Source organism: Budorcas taxicolor, chromosome 19, assembly GCF_023091745.1.
Source record: "Budorcas taxicolor isolate Tak-1 chromosome 19, Takin1.1, whole genome shotgun sequence".
Taxonomy (NCBI): domain Eukaryota; kingdom Metazoa; phylum Chordata; class Mammalia; order Artiodactyla; family Bovidae; genus Budorcas; species Budorcas taxicolor.
The window spans coordinates 14,698,069-14,722,938 of NC_068928.1; the positions used below are offsets into that span (position 1 = coordinate 14,698,069).

At 41.6% G+C, this 24,870-nt stretch overlaps 1 protein-coding gene across 1 annotated transcript; it reads left to right on the plus strand.

Moving 5' to 3' along the window:
- Positions 1 to 225: 225 nt before the first annotated feature.
- SLFN11 (schlafen family member 11) lies at positions 226 to 13,855 on the plus strand. Its single transcript, XM_052658393.1, has 4 exons — positions 226 to 1,285; positions 2,466 to 2,594; positions 11,663 to 12,386; positions 13,072 to 13,855. The coding sequence occupies exons 1-4, from the start codon at positions 226 to 228 to the stop codon at positions 13,853 to 13,855; spliced, it is 2,697 nt and encodes an 898-aa protein (XP_052514353.1).
- Positions 13,856 to 24,870: the final 11,015 nt, after the last annotated feature.

A 24,870-nucleotide genomic window follows, 5' to 3' on the forward strand; every position in this document is an offset into this window, starting at 1 on the left:
CGCTCAGTCATGTCCGACTCTTAGCAACCCCATGGACTGCAGCCTACCAGGCTCCTCCGTCTATGAAATTTTCCAAGCAAGAGTACTGGAGTGGGGTGCCATTGCCTTCTCTGTCTGTTATACATACTTTAAAATAAATTATTAAATGCATTTTTGTGTACTATGCAATCTAATTCTTCACCAATATGAGATATGTGTTTTAATGTTTTCAGTTGCAGAATAAACATGGAGAGACATTATTCACGTTTGGTGGTAGAATCATCTTACTCAGACTTGGTCATCAATGTGGGAAGAGTAACTCTTGGTGAAAGTAACAGAAAAAGGCTGCAGAAAGCTCAGAGAGAGAAAGAGAAGATGAAAGTGAGCCAGGCTGCATGTGCTTTATTAAACTCAGGAGGAGGAGTGATTCAACTGGAAATGGCAAACAACGATGAAAATCTTGTGGAGATGGGACTGGATTTAGAAGAAGCTTTGAGAACACTTATTCTGTTTTCAAATCTGCAAGCTTTCTTCGAGACAAAGCAACAAGGGAGTTGTTACTACATTTTTGTGAAGTCTTGGAGCAGCGACACTTTTCTTGAAAACACTTCTGTTAAGCCCCGCATTTGTAGCCTGAGTTCTTCGTTATACTGTAGATCCGGCACTTCTGTGTTTCTCATGGATTCAGGAAAAGCATTCCATTTCCTGAAAACCAAGAAAACAAATGCAAAAAGAACCTCAGGGAAAGAACCTTTTGGTGAAATTTTCAAGGTTATACATCCAGACCTCCGTGACGTGGATCCTACGTACTGTGTTTTTCAAAAAGACCATTTTGAACATGGTGAAGTCATGCCTTTTCCCGAGTCTCAATTCATAGAGTTTAAGCAGTTCGCTACAAAACACATTGAACAATATACGAAAGACACAATTTTAGAGTATATCCCTGCATTTGCGAACACTGAAGGAGGCTATCTTGTTATTGGCGTGGAAGATAAAAGTAGGAAAGTTCTAGGATGTGCTAAAGAAAATGTTGACCGTGACTCTTTGAAAAAGAAAATAGAAGAAGCAATACAAAAATTATCTTGTGTCCATTTTTGCCAATCTCAATGCCAGATAGATTTCACAGTCAAAATCTTGGATGTGTTAGCCAAGGGAGAGCTATATGGCTATGCTTGTGTAATCGGAGTGAAGCGATTCTGTGGTGCAGTGTTCTCGGGCGTTCCCAGTTCCTGGATGGTGAAGGGTAAGGATGTTTGCAGCCTGACAGCTGAGGAATGGCTAAGCATGATGATGGATACAGATCCAGGTAAGATGAAAAAAACTCCCTTCCTGTCTTTTCTGCCTCTTCAGAAACTCCAATTAAAAATATTTGCCATGACTTTGACTTCTCACATCCATTAAACTCTGTGTTTTTTTAATCTTCAAGTATCCTACTTTCCAAACAGGAGAAAATTTGGCAGGGTGATGAGAAACCTGAGTCCAGTGTCTTATAATGGGCAATTTCCCACATCAGATGAAAAGAAAATTTGGGGGGGGGGGTATGATTGCCTTGCAGTGGTGTATTGGAACTGACTCTTTCTGTTTATTAAGATTTATTAAATTTTCAGGATTGTTGTGAGCCAGTTGTTAAACAGTCATTATTAAAAATCAAGTTATACAGTTCCATCAATTATATTTAAAACAAATGTAGTAAATAAAAAACCCAATTACTTATAACACTACATTTTAAGATGATGCGTGCAAGGCTATTTACATCTATTGTATCTGCATGCTGCTGCTGCTGCTGCTGCTAAGTCACTTCAATTGTGTCCGACTCTGTGCGACCCCATAGACGGCAGTCCACCAGGCACCCCTGTGCCTGGGATTCTCCAGGCAAGAACACTGGAGTGGGTTGCTATTTCCTTCCCCAATGCATGAAAGTGAAAAGTGAAAGTGAAGTCGCTCAGTCATGTCTGACTGTTAGCAACTCCATGGAATGCAGCCTACCAGGCTCCTCTGTCCATGGGATTTTCCAGGCGAGAGTACTGGAGTGGGGTGCCATTGCCTTCTCTGTCTGCATGATAGAATTACTCTAAAATGATATGTTATGATGCATGTTTCCCCGACTCTCCATTTAGTGACATCATATTGGTAGCTTAAAATTGTCCATGGTGGGAATATTTACACCACAGAAAAGTGTACTAAAAGAATGTGCTATGTACCATAGAAGAAATAAAAACAAAATGCTATTGAGATACAGAGAGTGGAGACTTATATTGAATGGATACACATTCAAACTTCCAGATAACATCTCTCTATGATAGATTTGGGAACTTTCATATTCAATAAAGGCACTTGTCCATACAGGGTGAATGGGGTGTTATCTTGCTATTATGTCTCAAGTCATGCCTAGAGAGCCATACGATACACCCACTCATATAAAGTCTTTTTCAGTGGTGAAGAGATGAACTATGTCAGAATAACATGAATTTCCTTTCTTTGTTAAGATCTTACACAGCTGTGCAAAGACTTTGAATCTCAGCTGAGTCTGTCTAACAGCCCTCCTCAGAGCAGACCAGTGTACTCCAAGAAAGGTCTGGAACATAAGAAGGAGCTCCAACAACTCTTATTTCCAGGTAGCAACAATGGTTTGCCTACTTGACATCAGCCAGTTTCTGTGTTAGTAGAAGGGAGATAAACTGTTATGTTTGTTAAAGTCCTGGAAGTACACTCTGCAAAGCCCATGTGTACAAGGTAATAGTGCTACAAACATATTGATGATAAGTAGTTTAGAGATGAACCCTCATGATACTGCACTGAGGCAGTATCACGTATAGAATCCAGGAACATTATTACCCTTAAAGACATTTTGGTCTTTTTCTGAAATAGGACTGATCATCAGTATTTCTGGTTAATTTTAAAAGTACGGATACCTGGTTCCACACTCCAGATTTCATAAATTAAAATATCTGAAGACAGAACCTTATAATGTTCATTTTTTCAAGCTATTCACAGTATTCTGACCCTCATCCATACTGGGAACTTTTGATCTGGTTGAATTAGAGGTACACATTGAACTAACAGCAAAAAAACCACCCTCCTCTACCAAATTTACCAGAGGAGTGCCAGTTATGAATATGAACATATAAGATTTAAATCAAGATGGAACACAAAACAAATACAATGAAGATCAATTACAACATGCATAAGCATGTTTGGGTTTGCTGCTGCTGCTGTGTCCGACTCTGTGCAGCCCACCAGGCTCCCCTGTCCCTGGGATTCTCCAGGCAAGAACACTGGAGTGGGTTGCCAGTGCTTTCTCCAATGCATGAAAGGAAAAGTGGAAATGAAATGGCTCAGTGGTGTCCGACTCTTAGCGACCCCATGGACTGCAGCCTACCAGGTTCCTCCCATCCATGGGATTTTCCAGGCAAATGTTTGGGTTTAGAACAGCGCAAAATCGTGTTTCAGGACCAAGGATAGCATCTGTTCTTATTCCTCGCTCCCAACACGTTAGGCTTTACCTGCGAGTCCATTGCTGTCCTCTTTCTATACTTCTGGAGAGGAAAAACCACTTGATCAGCTATATGCAGAAAGTTAATGGCTTATCTGGCATTAGAATCTGATACATAAATGTCCTTTTGTTGTTTAGTCGCTAAGTCGTGTCCAACTTTTTTGCCACTTCACAGACAGTAGCCTGCCAGGCTCCTCTGTCCATGGGATTCTCCAGGCAAGAATACTAGAATGGGTTGTCATTTCCTCTTCCAGGGAATCTTCCTGACCCAGGGATAGAACCTGAGTCTCTTGCATTGGCTGGCAGATTCTTTACCACTGAGCCACCAGGGAAGCATCCTATGTATGTGGAAATGTCTATCGAGGACCATTAAGTTAATAGATAATGACGTTCCAATTAAGATTTCTTTTTCACCTTACCTAATTGAGCTCTTTGTATTCATTTGCATATTAATTTATATTTTACTAATCGTCCACAATAAACAGTACTAAACTAAGAATAAACATAAGCATTGATAATTATTTTTTAAAAATTCAATAAATTCTATTTTAGTAGAGCTTATTAACATCGAATAAACCATATCTAAAAACAAAACACTGGGCTTTATGCTCATAGAGTGATAACCTATTATTCTGGTATAAAAAATAAGTTTTCCGGGAATCATACCAAACATTTGAAGAACAGACACTATTCAAATTATTCCAGAGTCATGTAAAAGAGGAAAATTCCCAGGTTATTTTAAATTGGAGTAACAGTAATTGCAAAACTTGACAGAGATAGCATACAAAAGGAAAACTCAGACTAATCTTCCTTATGAATGAAAATGCAAAGACAGAACTCCAGAAATGAAACGATGGATCAACATTAAGAGAGTAATTATTATAATCCACCATTTCTTCATACAGAAAATTTTACGATTGTCCTCTTATATACTGAAAAAGCATTTGAAAAGCATGAATATACATTTTAATTTTTAGAAGACAATAAAATAGGAACCCATAGATATTTCTTTAACATTGTATTGATATCTATATCTATCAATATCCCCCAAAGACCATTATGTTAATAGGGAGATATGAGAAGCATTCCATTAAATTTGGGAACAAAAGCATCATGTGCACTACTGCAATTTTTGTGCAGTATTAATTAGCCAGTGCCATTAAATAAGAGAAAGAAATTAAAGGGATAAAAACTGAGGAACATAGGACCATATTCAAGAGAATCCAATGAAAAACTGTTATAAACAATAGAAGAATTTGGACTGAATACCAATAGTTATATTAATAGCATTATATGAAGCACATGTCAAAATTAATATGCAAAAATTCAGTTTCCTAATATAACAAACAATCAAAGAAAATGCCCAATTTTCAATAGCAACAAAAAGTTCAAATATCTAAGATAAGCTGATCTGAGAAAAAATTTTAAACAATATTAAAGGACACAGAAGAAAAATAAAATGGAAACACATGTTATATTTTTGAAGGGAAGAAAGCTGTCAATTTTCTCTGTTATTTTATAAACTTAGTGAGATATCAATTTTAAAATAACCAAGAGGTTAACTTAACTTCACTGGAACTTAAAGTTCCAGTGAAAAAATGAGTAAGAAGACCCAGGAAATAAAAATCTGAAAAAGAAGAGAATAAAGAAGGGCACTCCTGATATGAAATCACTATAAAGTCTCAAATAGAAACAGAGTTATACTGGCATATAATTAGATCAAGGGTACAGAATAGAAGATCTGAAAATAGATGTAAACACATATCAGAATTTAGTTCGTGATGGAACTGGTCTCTCAACTAAGGGAGAAGAATGGGGATGCTTCAATAGAGACATTGGGATAACTGGGTGGTGATTTATTTTTAAAAAGATATATTCACGATTTATACTATATACCAACATAAACTCTAAATCAATGAAGAATTTAAAAAAAAAATCAAAGCCATAAGTGTTCTAGAAGAATACATTTGTAAATGCCTTTATGCTCTTGGCATGAGGACTAGAACAATCAAGATTCAAAATCCAGAAGCCATGAAAATATACTGATACAAATGATTACATTAAAAAAATAAGCAGTGTGCATGGCTAAAACAACCAAGTACAAAGTCAAAGGGCCATTGACCAGCTAGGAAAAATATTTGCAACTGATATTACAGAGGGCCAGTGTCTCTCATATATAAAGAGCTTCCAAAAGTTGATAAGGATAAAGAACAACTTAACAGAAAAATCAACGTAGTTCAGAACAAATAAAATTCAAATGGCTTTCAAACATTTGAAAAGATGCCTAACAGTAATCAAAATAAGAGATGTAAATTTAAACAAGCTATCATTTGTATCTACTGGATTGTAAAAAAAAAATCTGATATTATCACTTGTATGCTATACTGCTATTACACAGCATTTGTATGCTATGCTATGCTATGCAAGTCTTCCCATTCATTACTGGCAGGAATACCTATTGGTACAACTATGGAGGACAATTTGGCAACATCTACCAGAAGGATGGATGTATTTACCCATTTACCTAGTAATCCCACTGCTGGGACTTTTTAAATTATTATTATTATGGCCATACCACATGGCTTGTGGGATCTTAGTTCCCTGACTAGGGGATCAAATCCAGGCCCTCGGCAGTGAAAAGTGCTGAGTCTTAATCACTGGACTGCCAGGGAGTTCCTGGGAGTTTATACTTTATGTATACCTGTGTGCACACTAAATGTCCAAGTCTATGTACAAGGTTACTCATTGTAATGGGCTTCCCAGGTGGCTCAGTGGTAAAGAATCTGCCTACCAATGCAGAAGACGTGGTTTGATCTCTGTGTAGGGAAGATCCCCTGTAGGAGGAAATGGCAACACACTCCAGAATTCTTGCCTGGGAAATCCCATAGACAGAGGAGCCTGGCGGACTACAGTCCACAGGGTCTCAGAGAGTCAGACATGACTAAGGATCGAGTGAATGAGAGTGCACTCATTATAATATTCTTGTAATAGCAAAAAGTTGAGACAGGGATTTCCTTGGTGGTCCAGTGGTTGAGAGCCTGCCTTGTAGCACTGGGGTTGCAAGTTCCATCTCTGGTCCGGGAACCAGGATTTCACATGCCACGGAGCAATTGGAGAATCCATGGTTTGCAATGAAAGGTCCCACATTCTGCATCTAGGACCCTTCACAGCTAGGTAAATAAATATTTATTTTTAAAAAGTTGGAGCAAACACGCAAGAACCCATCAACAGGGACTTATGTCACATTCATAAGATGGCACGTTAGACAAATGTGGAAAAAAAATAAGGAAGTTCTTGGCACTTGTATAGAAAGATCTCCCACACATATTGCTGGGCAAAAAGACGTGAGGGCTGAACAAAAGGGGGAAATATTTACTTGTATTTGCATGAAGAAGTTTTGGAAGAATAGGTGAGGAACCAGCAAAAAAAAAAGGTCTGTGTTAGGGGAGCAGGATGGAGTTGAAGAGGGAGGAAAAGAGCAAACAGGAGTAGAAGTGTTTTGGTATTTGGACTACGGGGATGCATCACCTAGTTAGAACTATTTTTTAAAGCAAAATTTCATTTTCAGAGTCTGCTATTATTAGATTCTGATCTCAACGTGGTAAATAATCAGTTCAGTTTCAGTTTTGCAGTGGGAGTCCAGATACTATGGATAGGGAAATCCACTACTGATTGACAATAGTTTAGCTTCAGATTAAACACTATAAATGTCTCTTGAAAGAAATGTAATGACTGTCTGGAATTTTGTCTGTGCCTGGCGTTATGGGTACTGAGAAAGTCAGGGGTTAGAGTACTGGATCAGATCCGGCCAGCCCCGAACAATCTCCATCCTGGTGTCTTGAAACTGTTAGGTGCCCTCACCTGATTTCTTGTAGTTGGAAAAACCATCAGTCCAGACACTTCAGGGATCCGTGTTTAACGATTTCCCTAGACCATCTACTGCACAGCACAGGGAACTCTGCTTAATATTGTGCAACAGCCTAAATGGGAGAAGGTTTTGAAAAAGAATAGACACTAGACATGTGTATATTTGTGTAAAAGAATCACTTTGCTGTGTACCTGAAGCTAACACATTGTTAATCAACTCTAATATAAAGTACTCTTAAAAATATTTACTTATTGGACTTCCCAGTGGTGCAGTGATTAAGAATTCACCGATGACACAGAGGACTTGGGTTCGATCCCTTGTCTGGGAAGATTCCACATGCCACGGAGCAACTGAGCCTGGCACAATTGCTGAAGCCCGTGTGCCTAGAGCCTGTGCTCTGCAACTAGAGACGCCATCAAGATAAGAAGCCAGCATACCACAGCTAGAGAGTAGCCTCTGCAACTAGGAAAAACCTGTGCACAGCAATGAAGACCCAATGCAATCAAAAATAAATTAATACATTTAGTTTTAAATTTTATTTATTTAAGCTGCACTGGGTTGCAGCATGTGGACTTTTAGTTGTCTTATGCTTGCTTGCAGGATCTAGTTCCCCAACCAGGGATTGAACCTGGGCCTCCTACATTGGGAGTGCCCAGTCTTACCCACCGGGCCACTAGGGACTCCCTAATATAAACTAAAAAAAAACACATTCACACACATACACAAACACAAAAGATTTCCCTAGATCCATGGTGAGATTAGTGCTTAGTATGGATATGAAGTTCTGTAAGAACCCTGAGGAGAGAACAAACATGGGGGTTCTGGAAGGACTGGAAGGACTAAAATGTCAAAAGTAGAGGTTTTTTTTGGAATTCCCTTGCTTTTTCTAAGATCCAGCCAGGTCTTAGATGTGGCACACAGATTCTTCCACCTTTGTTGTACCATGTGGGATCTAGCGCCCCCACCGAGGAATCCACCTGCAATATGGGAGACCTGGGTTCGATCCCTGGGTTGGGAAGATCCCTTGGAGAAGGGAACTGCCGGGGTCCAGCCCTGGTGGATCCAGGGAATTCAAAGTTGGGGACAGCGTCTGCGTCTTTGGAAAAGTATATATTTAATTACAGATATAGAGAGAGATTAGAAACGGATAGTGTAGTAGGAGATAGTGGAGAAAAGGAGGCTGAATCCAGATGGGAATTCAGCCAGAGAAACGGGAGCAAGAAGGAAGCGACATGGGGGAATCAGTCTTTCCGGAAACTGATCCGATTTCTTTATTTTTGGGTTTGCTTATATACCTTTTGTTACACATAGGGATGAATACAGAGTCACACGGAGGTCAGCAGTCCTGACCTTTATCAAAATCAGGTGCTTCACATAAAGGTATAAAAAAGGTCTTAGGAATATTACATCATCTTCTGGCCATGAGAGAGACCTGCTGACATTTTATGATCCTTTCTTTCTGATAACCAAAAAACTTATTTCTTCCAAGGGTGTTTTTTCTTAAGCCAGGCACCACCCTCCAAATAAAGTTACATTCCTACAGGGTGAGGGTGTAGTGAGTTACAATCAAGAAAGGAATCTATTTAACCCAAGGTTAACATGATTAATCTTAAAGGTTAATATTTATTTCTCCTATATGTTAGTTATATTCATTAAAAGGGTAGGGAACATGGAGATTTAGCAGCAAACATCAGCCCAACAAATGAAAATCCTTTCACCAATGTTCCCCTTAAGATCTATTTAGTCTTAAGATAGTGATAAAGTTACATTTTTACATAACAAGGACACAGTGATTTATAACAAAGCACAGTGATCTATTACAAAAGAGAAAATCCATTAATTCAAAAAGTCTAGTATTGCTAACATCAAAAACTACTATATTTCCTTTTCTATATTCCAAATACACTGATTAATATATTCCCAGGTGCCTAAGGATATGGAGGCCTGGCGGCAATCATTGACTCAACAAGAAGAAAAAGCCCTATGCTAATTAAGACTCTCAAAATACTCCAAAACTCTCTGTGCTGTTTATGGTTAAGAGGTAGTAAACAATCATGTGGCAGGAGTATGGATAATCCTGTCACACAAGCTAGTCTGTCAGCAGAGAGGTTTGACATGAGACACCCTTGTCCCACCCAGAGCAGGGAATTAGCAGCAATTATTGACACAACAAATGAAAAACCCTTCACCAATATAATTCCTAACCAACCCACTATACTAATAATTTCTAACTCCCCAAAAGAATTTGCCTTTAGTAAGTCTAAAACATCTCTTGCCTCTCAGGTTGGGAGGCTGTAAACAATCACATGTGGCCTGACGAACCTATACAGGCTGGCTAGATAACCTTCAGAGGTGTCTGTAAGCTGAAACACTCTTGTCACGCCCAGGAATTTTTATTGCCTTGGAGCTGCACGTTTACTCCTTCTCCGAGAGAAATGGTTATGGGGGAGAGCCCCCCGTAAAGTCAGAGGTGTAGGTGAGAGCATAAAACAGACTCTGGTTTTGGGGTAGATGCTCAGGAACAGGGGGTATCCTGAGGCTTGATCACGCCTTTGCATATGCCAAGCCTCCTTCCTCATGACCTTTGCCATGGGCGGAGTTCCTCACGCTGGCCCCCAGCAGGGAACAGCTACCCACTCCAGTATTCTGGCCTGGAGAATTCTATGGACAGTACAGTCCATGGGGTTGCAGAGTTGGACACGACTGAGCGACTTTCACTTTCACTTTCACTTTCAAAAGTAGAGGAGGGCATTCGAGTCTCAGGGCACACCTACACAAAGGCACAGAGGCCCCAAGTCACATGGAGAGTGGTAACTACTCTGGTGCACACGGAGTGGTTGACATTTTATTGGTACCTAGTCTGGCCCCTATCATTAAGTGCCATGTAGAATATCAAAGAAATGGAAGGGACACATTGTCTCCACATAATTTCCTTGGGAAGCATATCCCTTTATGTAATTAAAGAAAAATAAGAGCTATTTGATGAGGAGGTGCTATGAACATCAAATGCTTTAGTGACATGCTCCACTTAGCAGCAGGGGTAGTCTGAGTGGCTTGTAGGGCTGTGCAGTAGAGACAGCGAGAGAGTCTGGTGTCTGAGACACCCCTGGGTCCAGCCTTTGGCTCTGCCACTTCCCAGTGATGTGACCATGGGCCAGGCACTTGACCTGTTTGAGTTCCCATTTACTCATATGAAAAAGAGAACAATCAGTATATCTGCTTTGCAAAATTGTGAGAACCATAGATGCATGTCAATTCCCGGGTATAATCAACAAATGATGTGTTTTCTTATTTTATACTTCTTTTGGTTTGGTTTCTAAAGCTGCATGTTAAAATGTATCCTTATATCCTTCTTAAATGCATCCAAAGATGCATGTTTCCCCCCATCTTTTAAATTTCTATTTATTTAGTTTTAGCTGTGATGGGTCTTGTTGCTGTTTAGGCTTTTCTTTAGTTGTGGCAAGGAACAATAAACAACCACCAATGAAATATGGGTAATTTCACTGGAAATCAACACTACAGATCCAGGTTCTAGAATGTGATCTGATGCCACCACCACAAAATAACAACAGTCTCTTCATTCCTCCCCCCACCTCTTTGGAACAGATGATTATCAACATAAGTTTAAAACCCTACCAGGCAAAGTTTATTGTCATGTCACAACATTGCTCCTTGCTCCCTTATGTCAAAGGAAGACTCTTTGCTATGGATGCAGTCTTATATGGATCTGTGGGTGAGTGATGCTTCAGCAGAGTTATCTCAGAGTCTAATCTCAGGGTCTCCCAGTGCAGAGCTGCATGGAGTTTTCTGCTAGCAAAGTTCTCATGGCTCCATCTTCTCCACTGATATTTAATGACCACCTTCTTCTTGGAAGGGCTCTTCCTACTTCCATCAGTGGGGACTGTTCAGGGGCATTTTGAGATTCAGGTGCTTTAAGAGTAGCAAGGGAAAGAATAACTTCTCAACCAGCTACAGTGAGCACACTATGCCATTTCATTCATTCCTCACTGTAAGAGATGTGCTGTTTTTGTAAATGTGGATTTCTGTTTGTTTTACAGATGAGGGAACAGTCTTAGGTTAAGAAATTTACCAGGGTCATAAACATAATAAGCACATAGGCTCAGATGAAGTGTGCCAGACTGTCAAGGCTTCTTTTTCTTCACTGTAATATAATAATATTGGCAAAAGAATGTATATAAAATATGTGATTTATAATAATAAGATTACAACTTAAGTATAAGTATTTAGCAATTTTGATTAATTACAGTTAATCATAAAAGTGTGACCTTTGCCCTTAAACGTATAATCTTTTCCATATCTAGTGACATCAGAACGTCTGAAATACACCCCTGAATCTCTCCAGGAGGAACTGTTCTTGCAGAATGAAGGTTTGGAGGAATTAATAAATAAGCAAATAGACCCAGTCTCCCAGGGAATTTTAATCCTTTCTACAAGCTGGGCTGTGGACCTGAACTTGGAAGAGAAGCAAGGAGTCATCTGTGATGCTCTGCTGATAGCGCAGAACAAGTCGCCCATTCTCTACACCATCCTCAGGGAGCAAGACGCAGAGGGGCAGTCCTATTGCACTCGCACCGCCTTCACTCTGAAGCAGAAGCTGGTGAACATGGGAGGCTACACTGGAAATCTGTGTATCACGACCAAGGTCCTCCACCTGAGTCCCGAGAGCAGTGCACAGTCCTCGGCGGGTTCAGGCTCTGTGATTGATTACCCCAGTTCCTATCACCTCGCAGACATTCAGCAAATGGAAGCTTTGCTGCAGTCCCTTGTGATCGTTTTGCTTGGCTTCCGGTCTCTCTTGAGTGACCAGCTCGGCTGTGAGGTTTTAAATTTGCTCACAGCCAAGCAGTATAAGATCTTCTCAAAAAACCTCCGCAAGAGCAAAGAGTTGTTTATCCATGGCTTACCTGGCTCAGGGAAGACGATCATGGCCATAAAGATCATGGAGAAGATCAGGCACACGTTTCACTGTGAGACAAATGAAATTCTCTACATTTGTGAGAACCAGCCATTGAGGAATTTTATCAGGTAACCAGTTGGATCTTTTTTTTTTTTTGGCTGTATCACACGGCTTAAGGGGATTGAACCCAGGCCCATCACATCAAAAGGGCCGAGTTCTAACCATTGGACGGCCAGTGAAGTTCAAGCAGCTGGGTCTTATTGTCAGCAAATAAGGTTCTATCTAAATTCACTCCACATCCCAGACAACCTGAATCACCTTGTTTCTTGAGAGTAAGATGGTAAAATGATCTGTGGCAACAATACCATGTTTTTAGCTGCTGCTGCTAAGTTACAGAGAAGGCAATGGCACCCCACTCCAGTACTCTTGCCTGGAAAATCCCATGGACAGAGGAGCCTGGTAGGCTGCAGTCCATGGGGTAGCTGAGTTGGACACGACTGAGCAACTTCACTTTCACTTTTCACTTTCATGCATTGGAGAAGGAAATGGCAACCCACTCCAGTGTTCTTGCCTGGAGAATCCCAGGGACGGGGGTGCCTGGTGGGCTGCCGTCTATGGTGTTGCACAGAGTCGGAGACAACTGAAGTAACCCTATAGATGGCAGCCCACCAGGCTCCCCCGTTCCTGGGATTCTCCAGGAAAGAACACTGGAGCGGGTTGCCATTTCCTCTCCACATGTTTGTAGGAGTATGATCATTTTCCTCCTTTACTGACTCAAAAGAAAACCGGGATGTGTCTTTTTAATTTTCACAGGGGCAAAAATATCTGCCAGGCAGTGACCCGGAAGAGCTTCATGAAACAAGACTTTAGACACATTCAACACATCATCATCGATGAAGCTCAGAATTTCCGCACTGAAGATGGGGATTGGTATAGAAAGGCGAAAACCATCACTCAGAGAGACGTGGATTGCCCACGAATTCTCTGGATCTTTCTGGACTACTTTCAGACCAGCCACGTGGAGTGCATTGGCCTCCCTGCTCTCTCAGCCCAGTATCCAAGGGAAGAGCTCACCAGAGTGGTACGCAATGCAGGTCAAATAGCTGAATACCTACAACATGTATTGCAGAAGGTCAGGAAAAATCCTCCATGTAACATCCCCCATGAGCCCCTGAAGATGTGTCTTGAAGCTAAATGGGCTAGGGATGTGCAGGGAACCTTAAATATTAAGAGGATCTTAACTCCGAATGCAATAGTGACTCATGTGGCAGACACGTGCAAGCTTCTCTTTGAAAGGGGCTATTCTCCCAAGGATGTTGCTGTGCTTGTCAGCACCACAGAAGATGTGGAGGAATACCGGCAGAAGCTCTTGCAAGCAATGAGGAAGAAAAGGATAGTGTGTCTCACCGATGCGAATGACCTGGGGGGTGATCACATGGTGTTGGACAGTGTCCGAAGATTCTCAGGTCTGGAAAGGAGCATTGTGTTTGGGATCCATCCAAGCACCATGAAGCCAGCTATCTTACACAACATTCTTGTCTGTCTGGCATCAAGAGCGAATCAAGAGCTACATATTCTGTGGCAGCATAATGTTTAAGAAGAATTCCAAACCAAAACAGGATGAGGCGATTTGCTCTGTCAGTATCCATGGGTGGCAATCTGATTGGTATTGGAAGAAACTTGGCTTTTCCGTTCACGGGTCAGCTAGAGATTTGGGCAGAGCTGACATACAGAATCTGGAACTTCCCTCTCTGGCTCTCTCCTTTTAGGGATTCCTCCCCAAATTCCTTCTGGCAGCTATTGTCCCAAACTCTGCCCCTGATACTTCCAACCAGAAGGATAGTGGTTTTCTAAAGGAGCTTTAATCACCCTGCACAGCACAGACTGTGACCTACCCTATGGCTAAAAGCCATAAAAATAATACATTCGTCCTGTGGCCATTGTTTCTTCCAAGTCTGGACCCTTATAATGTATTAAAAAAAATTTGTCCAGGATCTATAGTTAATCTGCAGAAGGGTGGTCTGGTTGGGACTACTTGGCCAAATTAGAAGCAGAATTCTTGTTTCCAGAATTCTTGACATTTCTGTATGTCACATTGATCCAGGATTTGGGAGATTCCCAAGATAGTTCAGACAGTAACCGAGTGGGTCTTAATAATTTTTGGCAGAACAGAGAGCACTGTACAATTATTTAATCTTTTAAAATTGTAAGTTCCACTTTTTTTGTCCTCAGAATATCCCAGATCAAGCTTTAATCATGATAGTAAGCATTGATTGTCACTTTACAAAGAAATTATAAGCCAATACAAAACAAAACTAATGCCATTTTCTCTTTAAGTGAGAGCATTAGAGACCAAAATCTGCTTCTAAATGTGCACACAGGTCATTAAGTAAACAGAACTAGGGAAAATACAGTCTTTACATATCAACTTCTCAACTCTGCTCTACTTAATGTTCTATAACATCTCAACTTAAATTTTAAATCAAGTATACTCTTGAACTGTAATTTCCCCCTTTACTTTTATATTTTGGTGGGCCAGTCTTATGGACTGAATGTTTGTGTCCCTCCAAAATTCATAGGTTGAAGCCCTAACGTTTAGTGTGGATGTATTTGTAGATTTGTAAGGAAGTCATTAAGGTTAAATGAGGTCATAGGAGGGGGTCTTGATCTCCTACAATTGGAGACCTTATGGGAAGAGACACCCAAGAGCTCTTTCTGTCTCTTTCTCTGTCCATACACAAACATGAGGTCATGTGAACACAGAGAGAGATGGTGGCCACTTCCAAGTCAAGAGAAGAGGCTCCAGGATGAAACAACTCCTACTGACACCATGATCTTCGATTCTCAGCATCTAGAACTTTGTGAAATAAATTTCTGTTCTTTAAGCCACCCAGTCTGTGGCATTTTCTTATTACATCCTGGGCAGACTAACATAGCCACAAAATTATTCTTCTAACTAAAACACTGATACTTAATAGTGTTAGTATTAGCTGGCTCAGTCATGTCCGACTCTTTGCAATCCCATGGACTATAGCTCACTAGGCTCCTCTAACCATGGAATTCTCCAGGCAAGAATACTGGAGTGGGTAGCTATTCCCTTCTCCAGGGGATCTTTCCGACCCAGGGATCGAACCCAGGCCTCCCGCATCACAGGCAGATTCTTCACCACCTAAGCCACCAGGGAAGCCCTGCCACTTAATAACGCTAATGCATTTCTTATTTTCTGTCTATACAAAACATTTGAAAAATGTTTCTGGTCCAAAAATAACCACAAAATATTTGCACAACTAATGGAAATTTAAAACATTACATGACTAATATTCCACTTATTACTAGTCCTATACTACTCCCCTTCTCCCATATTATAAGTTGTGAATTTTTCTTTCTCCTGTCTGTGCTCGCACATGAAATTCCACCCTCTTGACTTGAAACTGTGGGCTCTTCTAACTTCAGCAAAATAAGGAAAAAATGTTCTTTCTTTCCGACTGCGTGAAATCACCTACAACACTGCACCAAATAGTTATCCTTGTAAATGCTGTTTCTAATAAAATTGGTTTTGTAAGGTCCTTGGATTTGAGTTGCAATGTCTGAGAAAGTAACTCTTTAAAAATCTAATTCTGGAGCAAAGCCTGTCACCATGTCCTGCCCACTGTCCACTGCACCACACAGTGGGATATCTCTCCAGAAACTTGCTTCAGACCTGTAAACTTCCCCATCCATTAAACCATTGGTGTCTCTGTTGCTGACTCCAGGCTGTTTCTTCAGTCTTGAAGCTGGGCAAGCACAGGCATTGTAGGCCTGAGGGTGCAGTCCAGTAACTGGTGGAGCCAACCAAGGAACCGAAGAAACTCCCACTAGTGCCAAGATGTTGGAAAAGACAGGATGGGGAATGGAAAGCTGCAGGGACTGTCCATGAGACTGTGGGGCCTGGAAGTTGTAGTGGTAATCCTGGGGTGTTGGTCCTTGCTGAAGGGGGGCCACCAAGCAATCTGGAGAGCAATGGCCTCTAATGGCTCTGCTATTGTATCAGAGTGAGCCTTTTGTAATTGGCAAAGCTATCTTTCAAGAAGGATTTGGTATTACTCTTGTGCCTCTGAGATGTAAATAATCTATCTGGGCTCTCTGGAACTTTAATCTTACATGACCTCTAATGGGAAATAGATGGGGAAACAGTGGAAACAGTGTCAGACTTTATTTTTTGGGGGCTCCAAAATCACTGCAGATGGTGATTGCAGCCATGAAATTAAAAAGACACTTACTCCTTGGAAGGAAAGTTACGACCAACCTAGATAGCATATTCAAAAGCAGAGACATTACTTTGCCAACAAATGTCTGTCTAGTCAAGGCTATGGTTTTTTCTGTGGTCATGTATGGATGTGAGAGCTGGACTGTGAAGAAACCTGAGTGCCGAAGAATTGATGCTTTTGAACTGTGGTGTTGGAGAAGACTCTTGAGAGTCCCTTGGACTGCAAGGAGATCCAACCAGTTCATTCTAAAGGATATCAGTCCTGGTGTTCATTGGAATGACTGATGCTGAAGCTGAAACTCCAATACTTTGGCCACCTCATGTGAAGAGTTGACTCATTGGAAAAGACTCTGATGCTGGGAGGGATTGGGGGCAGGAGGAGAAGGGGACAACAGAGGATGAGATGGCTGGATGGCATCACTGACTCGATACACATGAGCTTGGGTAAACTCCGGGAGTTGGTGATGGATAGGGAGGCCTGGTGTGCTGCGATTCATGGGGTCGCAAAGAGTTGGGCACGACTGAGCGACTGAACTGAACTGAACGGAACGGAACTGAAGGGTAAAGGAGAGAAAAAGAGCTTTTAGGTAAACTCTGTAGAAATAATTATGTTTGGGGAATGTCTATCTGAAATAGTCTCCCTAGATTTTGGTGACTTTGAAAATGAAGTTGAAAGAAGAGAATTCATGAGTCATTTCAAACAGGATAAAATATTGAAATATTAATTGCTGGGCAAGTCTAAGTTTATCTACCTTTGTTTGCTTAGGAGAGGAAGACTAAACATTAAGTTTTCCAATCAGGAAATGCAGATTACTTGGTTCTTGGTTTGTTTGTTTTTTTTGCCAGAGATTAAGATTCTCAAGGGTTAAGATTATAATCAGTCATAATTCTTATAATGAAGTTTCTTAATCCATCGCATTGTAATCAAGTGTTTGTGCCTTTTTAAAAGATTTTTGACACTTATTATTGCTGTACTCTGATGTTTGGCTTCCCTGGTAGCTCAGAGGTTAAAGCGTCTGCCTGCAATGCGGGAGACCTGGGTTTGATCCCTGGGTTGGGAAGTTCCCCTGGAGAAGGAAATGGCAACCCACTCCAGTATTCTTGCCTGGAGAATCCCAAGGACGGAGGAGCCTGGTGGGCTACAGTTCACGGGGTTGCCAAGAGTCGGACACGACCGAGTGACTTCACTTCACTCTGATGTTTTAGCTTAAGTGCTTCATCTTCAAGAAGATTCGTAGGAAGGGCCTCTTGACCATAACTGGTCTCTGATAAATTTCATCTTACACTGCTGAACTGATAGCTCAGTTGGTAAAGAATCCACCTTCAATGCAGGAGACCCTGGTTCGATTCCTGGGTTGGGAAGATCCAGTGGAGAAGGGATAGGCTACTCACTCCAGTATTCTTGGGCTTCCCTTGTGGCTCAGCTGGTAAAGAATCCGCCTGCAATGCGGGAGACCTGGGTTCAGTCCCTGGGTTGGGAAGATCCCCTGGAGAAGGGATAGGCTACCCACTCCAGTATTCTGGTCTGGAGAATTCCATGGACTATGGGGTTGCAAAGAGTCGGGCACAACTAAGCGACTTTCACGGGATACTGCTGAACTGGGTAAGAACTTGAAGAATCCTAATAGAAGACCTGATGGCTTCCTAAAAAGTTAACAGAAAGACTGGTTACTGAATGACCTGGTAAATATGATTATAATTTATGGGTTTTGTCTGGAATGTTACTCTTTTCGATCTGTGTTTTTCAGATATGAAGACGCCTTTTTGCTCAAGTTGGGTATGATTTATAGCCATTTGGTAAACTACATCTGTGGGTAGAATTAAAGCATTTTTCATCTCTACCTGGTCCCTCCGGAAGTTAGAGACCCTTAAGTTCTGAGCAGCCTTCTCAGGTGGTGATAGAGACTATCTCTGGGCATGTGTAGGAATCTTAATATTTTGGGGAACTCTGGGAGATGGTGATGGACAGGGAGGCCTGGCGTGCTGCGATTCATGGGGTCGCAAAGAGTCAGACACGACTGACTGGACTGAACTGAACTGAACTGAGAGACCCACCAAGTATAGCCTGAGAGCACGCCTTTGGCATGGCTTTGCTGGCTTCCAGGGGGCTTTGGGGAATTCTGTCTGACACTCCCAAGGAGTTCTCCCTCAGTCAGTTTGGAGGAGTCTCATTGCGTGGTGTTAGGAGAAGGCAATGGCAACCCACTCCAGTACTCTTGCCTAGAAAATCCCATGGATGGAGGAGCCTGGTAGGCTGCAGTCCATGGGGCTGCACAGAGTCAGACACGACTGAAGCAACTTAGCAGCAGCAGCAGCATTGCGTGGTGAGACTCTGAGTGTGGTCAATTGACCAGGCTTATTTTGCAAACAAATTACTTTCGATGGGCTGTGTTTGGTAGAATCAGGGTAATTTTAGAGAGAACAATGTTCCAGTTCTGTTAACTGAGCTCTGTATTTATGAAAGTTATTGTGCTAGCCATACTTCTGCCCTGATGTTCTGGATGGAAAGAGAAAATTATCTAGTGAAATTGTCACAGAGTAAAACTACTCATGAAGTGTGACACTGTTTGCTTTAAATCTATGACTAAAAGCACATGTAGGGGGACTTCCCTGGGGGTCCAGTGGCTAAGAATCTGTAGGGGGCACAGGTTCAATTCCTGGTTTGGACGATCCCACATGGTGTGCAGAAAACTAAGCTCGAGTGCCACAGCTACTGAGCCCCACGTGCCCTAGAGCCCATGCTCCACAAGAGAAGCCACCGCAATGAGAAGCCCATGCTCTGCAACAGAAAGTAGCCCCTGCTCACCACAACCAGAGATAGCTGCACACGGCAACCAAGACCCAGTGCAATCAAAAAAATTTTTTTTCTTTTTTAAAAAGCTATAAAGAAGCACACACATAAATAAATTTTAAAAAGAAAAAAGCACACATAGGGGCTTCCTTGATGGTGTGTGTGTGTCAGTTGCTCAGTCGTGTCCAGTTCTTTGTGACCCTATGAACTGTAGCCCACGAAACTCCTCTATTCATTGGTATTCTCCAGGCCAGAATACCTGAGTGGATTGCCATGCTGTCCTCCAGGGGATCTTCCTGACCCAGGGATTGAACCTGTATCTCTTACATCTCCTGCATTGGCAGGTGGGTTCTTAACCCGCTAAACCACCTGGGAAGCCCCTGATGGTCTAGTGGTTAAAACTCTGTGCTTCTATTACCGGGGGCTTGAGTCTGATTCCTGATCAGGAAGTTCCACATACTGCATGCTGCTACTGCTGCTGCTAAGTCGCTTCAGTCGTGTCCGACTCTGTGCGACCCCATAGATGGCAGCCCACCAGGCTCCCCCATCCCTGGGATTCTCCAGGCAAGAACACTGGAGTGGGTTGCCATTTCCTTCTCCAATGCATGAAAGTGAAAAGTGAAAGTGAAGTCTCGAAGTCGTGTCCGACTTCACCACCCCAAGTACTGCAGCCTACCAGGCTCCTCCATCCATGGGATTTTCCAGGCAAGAGTACTGGAGTAGGTCGCTGTTGCCTTCTCCAACATACTGCATGGTGTGGCCAAAAAAAAAATTTAAAAAGCATATGTATAATGCTTGTGTAACAACTGGGTAAAATATATGGCCTATAGTGTGTTTCCTCATTAACATAACCTCTGAGTCTGTTCATGAGATCTGATTAGTTTTCCCTCAACATGAATGATTAGGTGAATATAAAGGAGGCCTAGGGACACAATCTGAATCTAGACTAGGAGCCAACACCCCATCGAGGATTGGATATTTTAATCATCAGTGCTTTCTATTGAAAGATTTGCAATTAAAAAGAGAAATGATGGAAGAATCTGCACATATTGAGGAAGTCAGAAGGTGAACTTAAATTTTACTGACCAGAGCAGCCCGACTTATGGCCCTTCAGACATGCACTGTACATCGCTTTGGCCACTGAGGAAGAGAATGAACTCAAAAGTCAAGTGGGAGTAGCTGTGGTTCAGAGAACCAAATTAAAACTATTTGGCCTCTGTATATGTAATTTTTGGACATACTCTTGTATTACTGAAAAGAATTTTTAAAAAATTTATTTATTTTAATTGGAGTCTAATTACTTTATAATATTGTAGTGGTTTTTGCCATACATTGACATGAATCAGCCACAGGTGTACATGTGTTCCCCATCCTGAACCCTCCTCCCACCTCCCTCCCCATCCCATCCCTCAGGGTCATCCCAGTGCACTGGCCCTGAGCACCCTGTCTCATGCATCGAACCTGGACTGGCAATCTGTTTCACATATGATAATATACATGATTCAATGTTATTCTCTCAAATCATCCCACCCTCACCTTCTCCCACAGAGTGCAAAAGTCTGTTCTTTATATCTGTGTCTCTTTTGCTGTCTCGCATATAGGGTGATTGTTACCATCTTTCTAAATTCCATATATATGTGTTAATATACTGTATTGGTGTTTTTCTTTCTGGCTTACTTCATGCTGTATGATAGGCTCCAGTTTCATCCACCTCATTAGAACTGTTTCAAATGCATTCTTTTAATGGCTGAGTAATACTCCATTGTGTATATGTACCGCAGCTTTCTTATCCATTCATCTGCTGATGGACCTCTAGGTTGCTTCCATGTCCTGGCTATTATAAACAGTGCTGCGATGAACATTGGGGTACATGTGTCTCTTTCAATTCTGGTTTCCTTGGTGTGTATGCCCAGCAGGGGGATTGCTGGGTCTTATGGCAGTTCTATTTCCAGTTTTTTAAGGAATCTCCACACTATTCTCTATAGTTGCTGTACTGTTTGCATTCCCACCATTTATTCTCCAGCATTTATTGTTTGTAGACTTTTGATAGCAGCCATTCTGACGGGCATGAGATGACACCTTATTGTGGTTTTGATTTGCATTTCTCTGATAATGAGTGATGTTGAGCATATTTTCATGTGTTTGTTAGCCATCTGTATGTCTTCTTGGAGAATTGTCTGTTTAGTTCTTTGGGCCATTTTGTGATTGGGTTGTTTATTTTTCTGGAATTGAGCTGCAGGAGCTGCTCGTATATTTTTGAGATTAATTCTTTGTCAGTAGCTTCGTTTGCTATTATTTTCTCCCATTCTGAAGGCTGTCTTTTCACCTTGCTTATAGTTTCCTTCATTGTGCAAAAGCTTTTAATTAGGTCCCATTTGTTTATTTTTGCTCTTATTTCCATTACTCTGGGAGGTGGGTCATAGAGGAGCCTGCTGTGATTTATATCAGAGAGCATTTTGCCTATGTTTTCCTCCAGGAGTTTTATAGTTTCTGGTCTTACCTTTAGATCTTTAATCCATTTTGAGTTTATTTTTGTATATGGTGTTAGAAAGTGTTCTAGTTTCATTCTTTTACAAGTGGTTGACCAGTTTTCCCAGCACCACTTGTTAAAGAGATTGTCTTTTCTCCATTGTATATTCTTGCCTCCTTTGTCAAAGATAAGGTGTCCATAGGTATGTGGATTTATCTATGGGCTTTCTATTTTGTTCCATTGATCTATTTTTCTGTCTTTGTGCCAGTACCATACTGTCCTGATGACTGTAGCTTTGCAGTATAGTTTGAAGTCAGGCAGGTTGATTCCTCCAGTTCCATTCTTCTTTCTCAAATTGCTTTGTCTATTAGAGGCTTTTTTTAAAAATTTCCATACAGATTGTGAAGTTATTTGTTCTAGTTCTCTGAAAAATGCTATTGGTAGCTTGATAGGGATTGCATTGAATCTATAGATTGCTTTGGGTAGTATACTCATTTTCACTGTATTGATTCTTCCAATCCATGAACATGGTATATTTCTCCATCTATTTGTGTCACTTTGAAAATCTTTCATCAGTGTTTTATAGTTTTCTATATGTGGGTCTTTTGTTTCTTTAGGTAGATTTATTCCTAAGTATTTTATTCTTTTCGTTGCAGTGGTCAGTGGAATTGTTTCCTTAATTTCTCTTTCTGTTCTCTCATTGTTAGTGTATAGGAATGCAAGGGATTTCTGTGTGTTAATTTTATATCCTGCAACTTTACTATATTCATTGATTAGCTATAAAACTTGAGTTTTCTGAACTGTATTTCAGACTGGGACAAAAATCACAGACAGGTGTGGTATTATCTCTGAAGACCGTTATTGCTTGTGTTTTGCTTAATTGTCATGATCCCTTCTGCGTTGTGGTGATGTCTCAGATAGGGGGTTTTCTAGCAGCCTGATCCCCATGTGAGAAGAATATGGAGCAGAGCCAAGGTGAATCCCCAACAGACCTACAGTGTAAGTGAGAAAATGTTTGTTGTGAGCCACTGAGGTTTGGGAATGGGTTTTTTTCTGCACCATGACCTGGCCTATACTGATGAGTATGTGAAGCATGTCAAGTGAGGCAGAGCAACGAAATGGAAGGGGTCTTGGACTTTGATGACCTTCTCAGAGGAATAATGGGCTTCCCTGGTGGCTCAGTGGTAAAGAATCTGCCTGCCAATGCTGGAGACACAGGCTTGCTCCCTGGATTGGGAAGATCCCCTGAAGAAGGAAATGGCAGCCCATGCCAGCATTCTCACCTGGAGAATCCCATGGACAGAGGAACCTGGTGGGCTACAGTCCATGGGGTGGCAAAAGAGTCAGACACAACTTAGCAACTGAACAACAACAAACAACAGAGGAGTAACACATCATTTTTTACTTCTCTATGAGAAATAGGAGGCAGTATAGCAAAACTGGTAAGAGCGAAGCCTCAGGGGCCAGCTTCCTGGGTCCAAATCCCAGCTCTGCCTCCTTCTTGTTGGTCTTCCCTGCTGGCTCACGTGGTAAAGAATCTGCCTGCAATGTGGGAGACCCGGGTTCAATCCCTGGGTTGGGAAGATCCCCTGAAGGAGGAAATGTCAACCCACTCCAGTATCCTTGCCTGGAGAATCCCACTCTCAGAAAAGCCTGGTGGGCTACAGCCTGTGAGGTCACAAAGAAGGTCTGACGTGACTGAGCAACTAACATTTTCACTTTCATGAGAAATAAATTTCTAAATTATTTAAGCCATTGTTAATTTGAGGTTTCTGTAAAAGCATCAGAACCACCCTCAGAACCCAAACACATGCCAACCTCACTCTCATCTCCTTGTCCCTCCTACTCATCCTAGGTAGTGAAGTGTCTTTATTCATATATCAACTTACATCCGCTGCACCATGTAGCAGACTCTGCTGTATCCTCTCACACTCTCTTGCAGGTTGAAGTTCTCTGGAAGCAGATGCTGAGCTGCTCTATCAGGTGCAAGATGTTTACAACAGAGCAAACCCCCTGAAAAGAACAGGAGGAAGTAGACTCGGGTAGAGAAGGACGCTGAATGAGATGTAGCCCTCCATGAACCTCAGCCATTTGGCAGGATGCTGTGCAGTGAATTGTGCCCAGCGGAGCTGTCCTGCGTTGAGCTGAATGGCTGAGGTTTGATACTGTCTATAACATTTTTCCAGTTGTCAGTTGTGAGCTGTGGGTCTGGGAGTGGTCTGTGACTCCAAGCAAGGCAGCTCATTGCAGTTGAGGTGAGCCCTGAAGGAGCTGACATTTAGAGGCTGGTCTGCCATCTGCCTTCTTCCAAGTCTGGGCAGGAAGGGGACACGGGTGGTGCATCCCCACGTCCACAACACTCCACCTTCCTACAACTTCCTTTTATTCTCTTATGCACAAGACTGTAATGATTTCACTCCCTAAATATAGTTATTTTATTTTTATTTTCTTAACATCCAAAACATTTTGTGTTGGGCTATAGTTGATTGGCAATGTTGTGATAGTTTCGGGTGAACCGTGAAGGGACTCAGCCACACATATGCATGTATCCATTCTCCCCCAAACCCCACTCCCATTCAATTACATTGAGCAGAGTTCCATGTGTTATACAACAGGTCTTTGTTGGTTATCCATTTTAAATATAGCAGTGTGTACATGTCCTTCCCAAAGTCCTTAACTATCCCTTTCCCTCGGCAACCATGAGTTCCTTTTCTAAGTCTGTGAGTCTCTGTTTTGTAAGTAAGTTCATTTGTATCATTTTTTTTTTTTTAGAGTCCACATATAAGGGATGTCATATGATATTTCTCCTTCTCTGTCTGGTTTATTTCACTCAGTATGACACTCTCTAGGTCCATCCATGTTGCTGCAAATGGCCTTACCCAAATATACTTCTGATCTATTCTGTGGTTCACGGCAGCAACCGCATTTACAGTGTATTTCACGTAGTTCTAAAGACCAGGATACAGTTGCCTTTCTGCACTGGAGAATCTATATAACCAAAAATTCTATAGCACCTGTTTTCACGCTTTTTCTTTCTTCTACAGTCAACACAAGAGGAATGGAGGGAGGCTCAAAATATTTTGTTCAATTTCTTTTCTTTTTAGC

Excerpts from the sequence above, each read along its gene's own strand:
- SLFN11 (XM_052658393.1), top strand. The coding sequence starts at position 226 with ATGGAGAGACATTATTCACGTTTGGTGGTAGAATCATCTTACTCAGAC. Across the intron at positions 1,286-2,465 it reads GATGATGGATACAGATCCAG|ATCTTACACAGCTGTGCAAA; the intron begins GTAAGATGAAAA and ends TTCTTTGTTAAG. Across the intron at positions 12,387-13,071 it reads CCATTGAGGAATTTTATCAG|GGGCAAAAATATCTGCCAGG; the intron begins GTAACCAGTTGG and ends TAATTTTCACAG.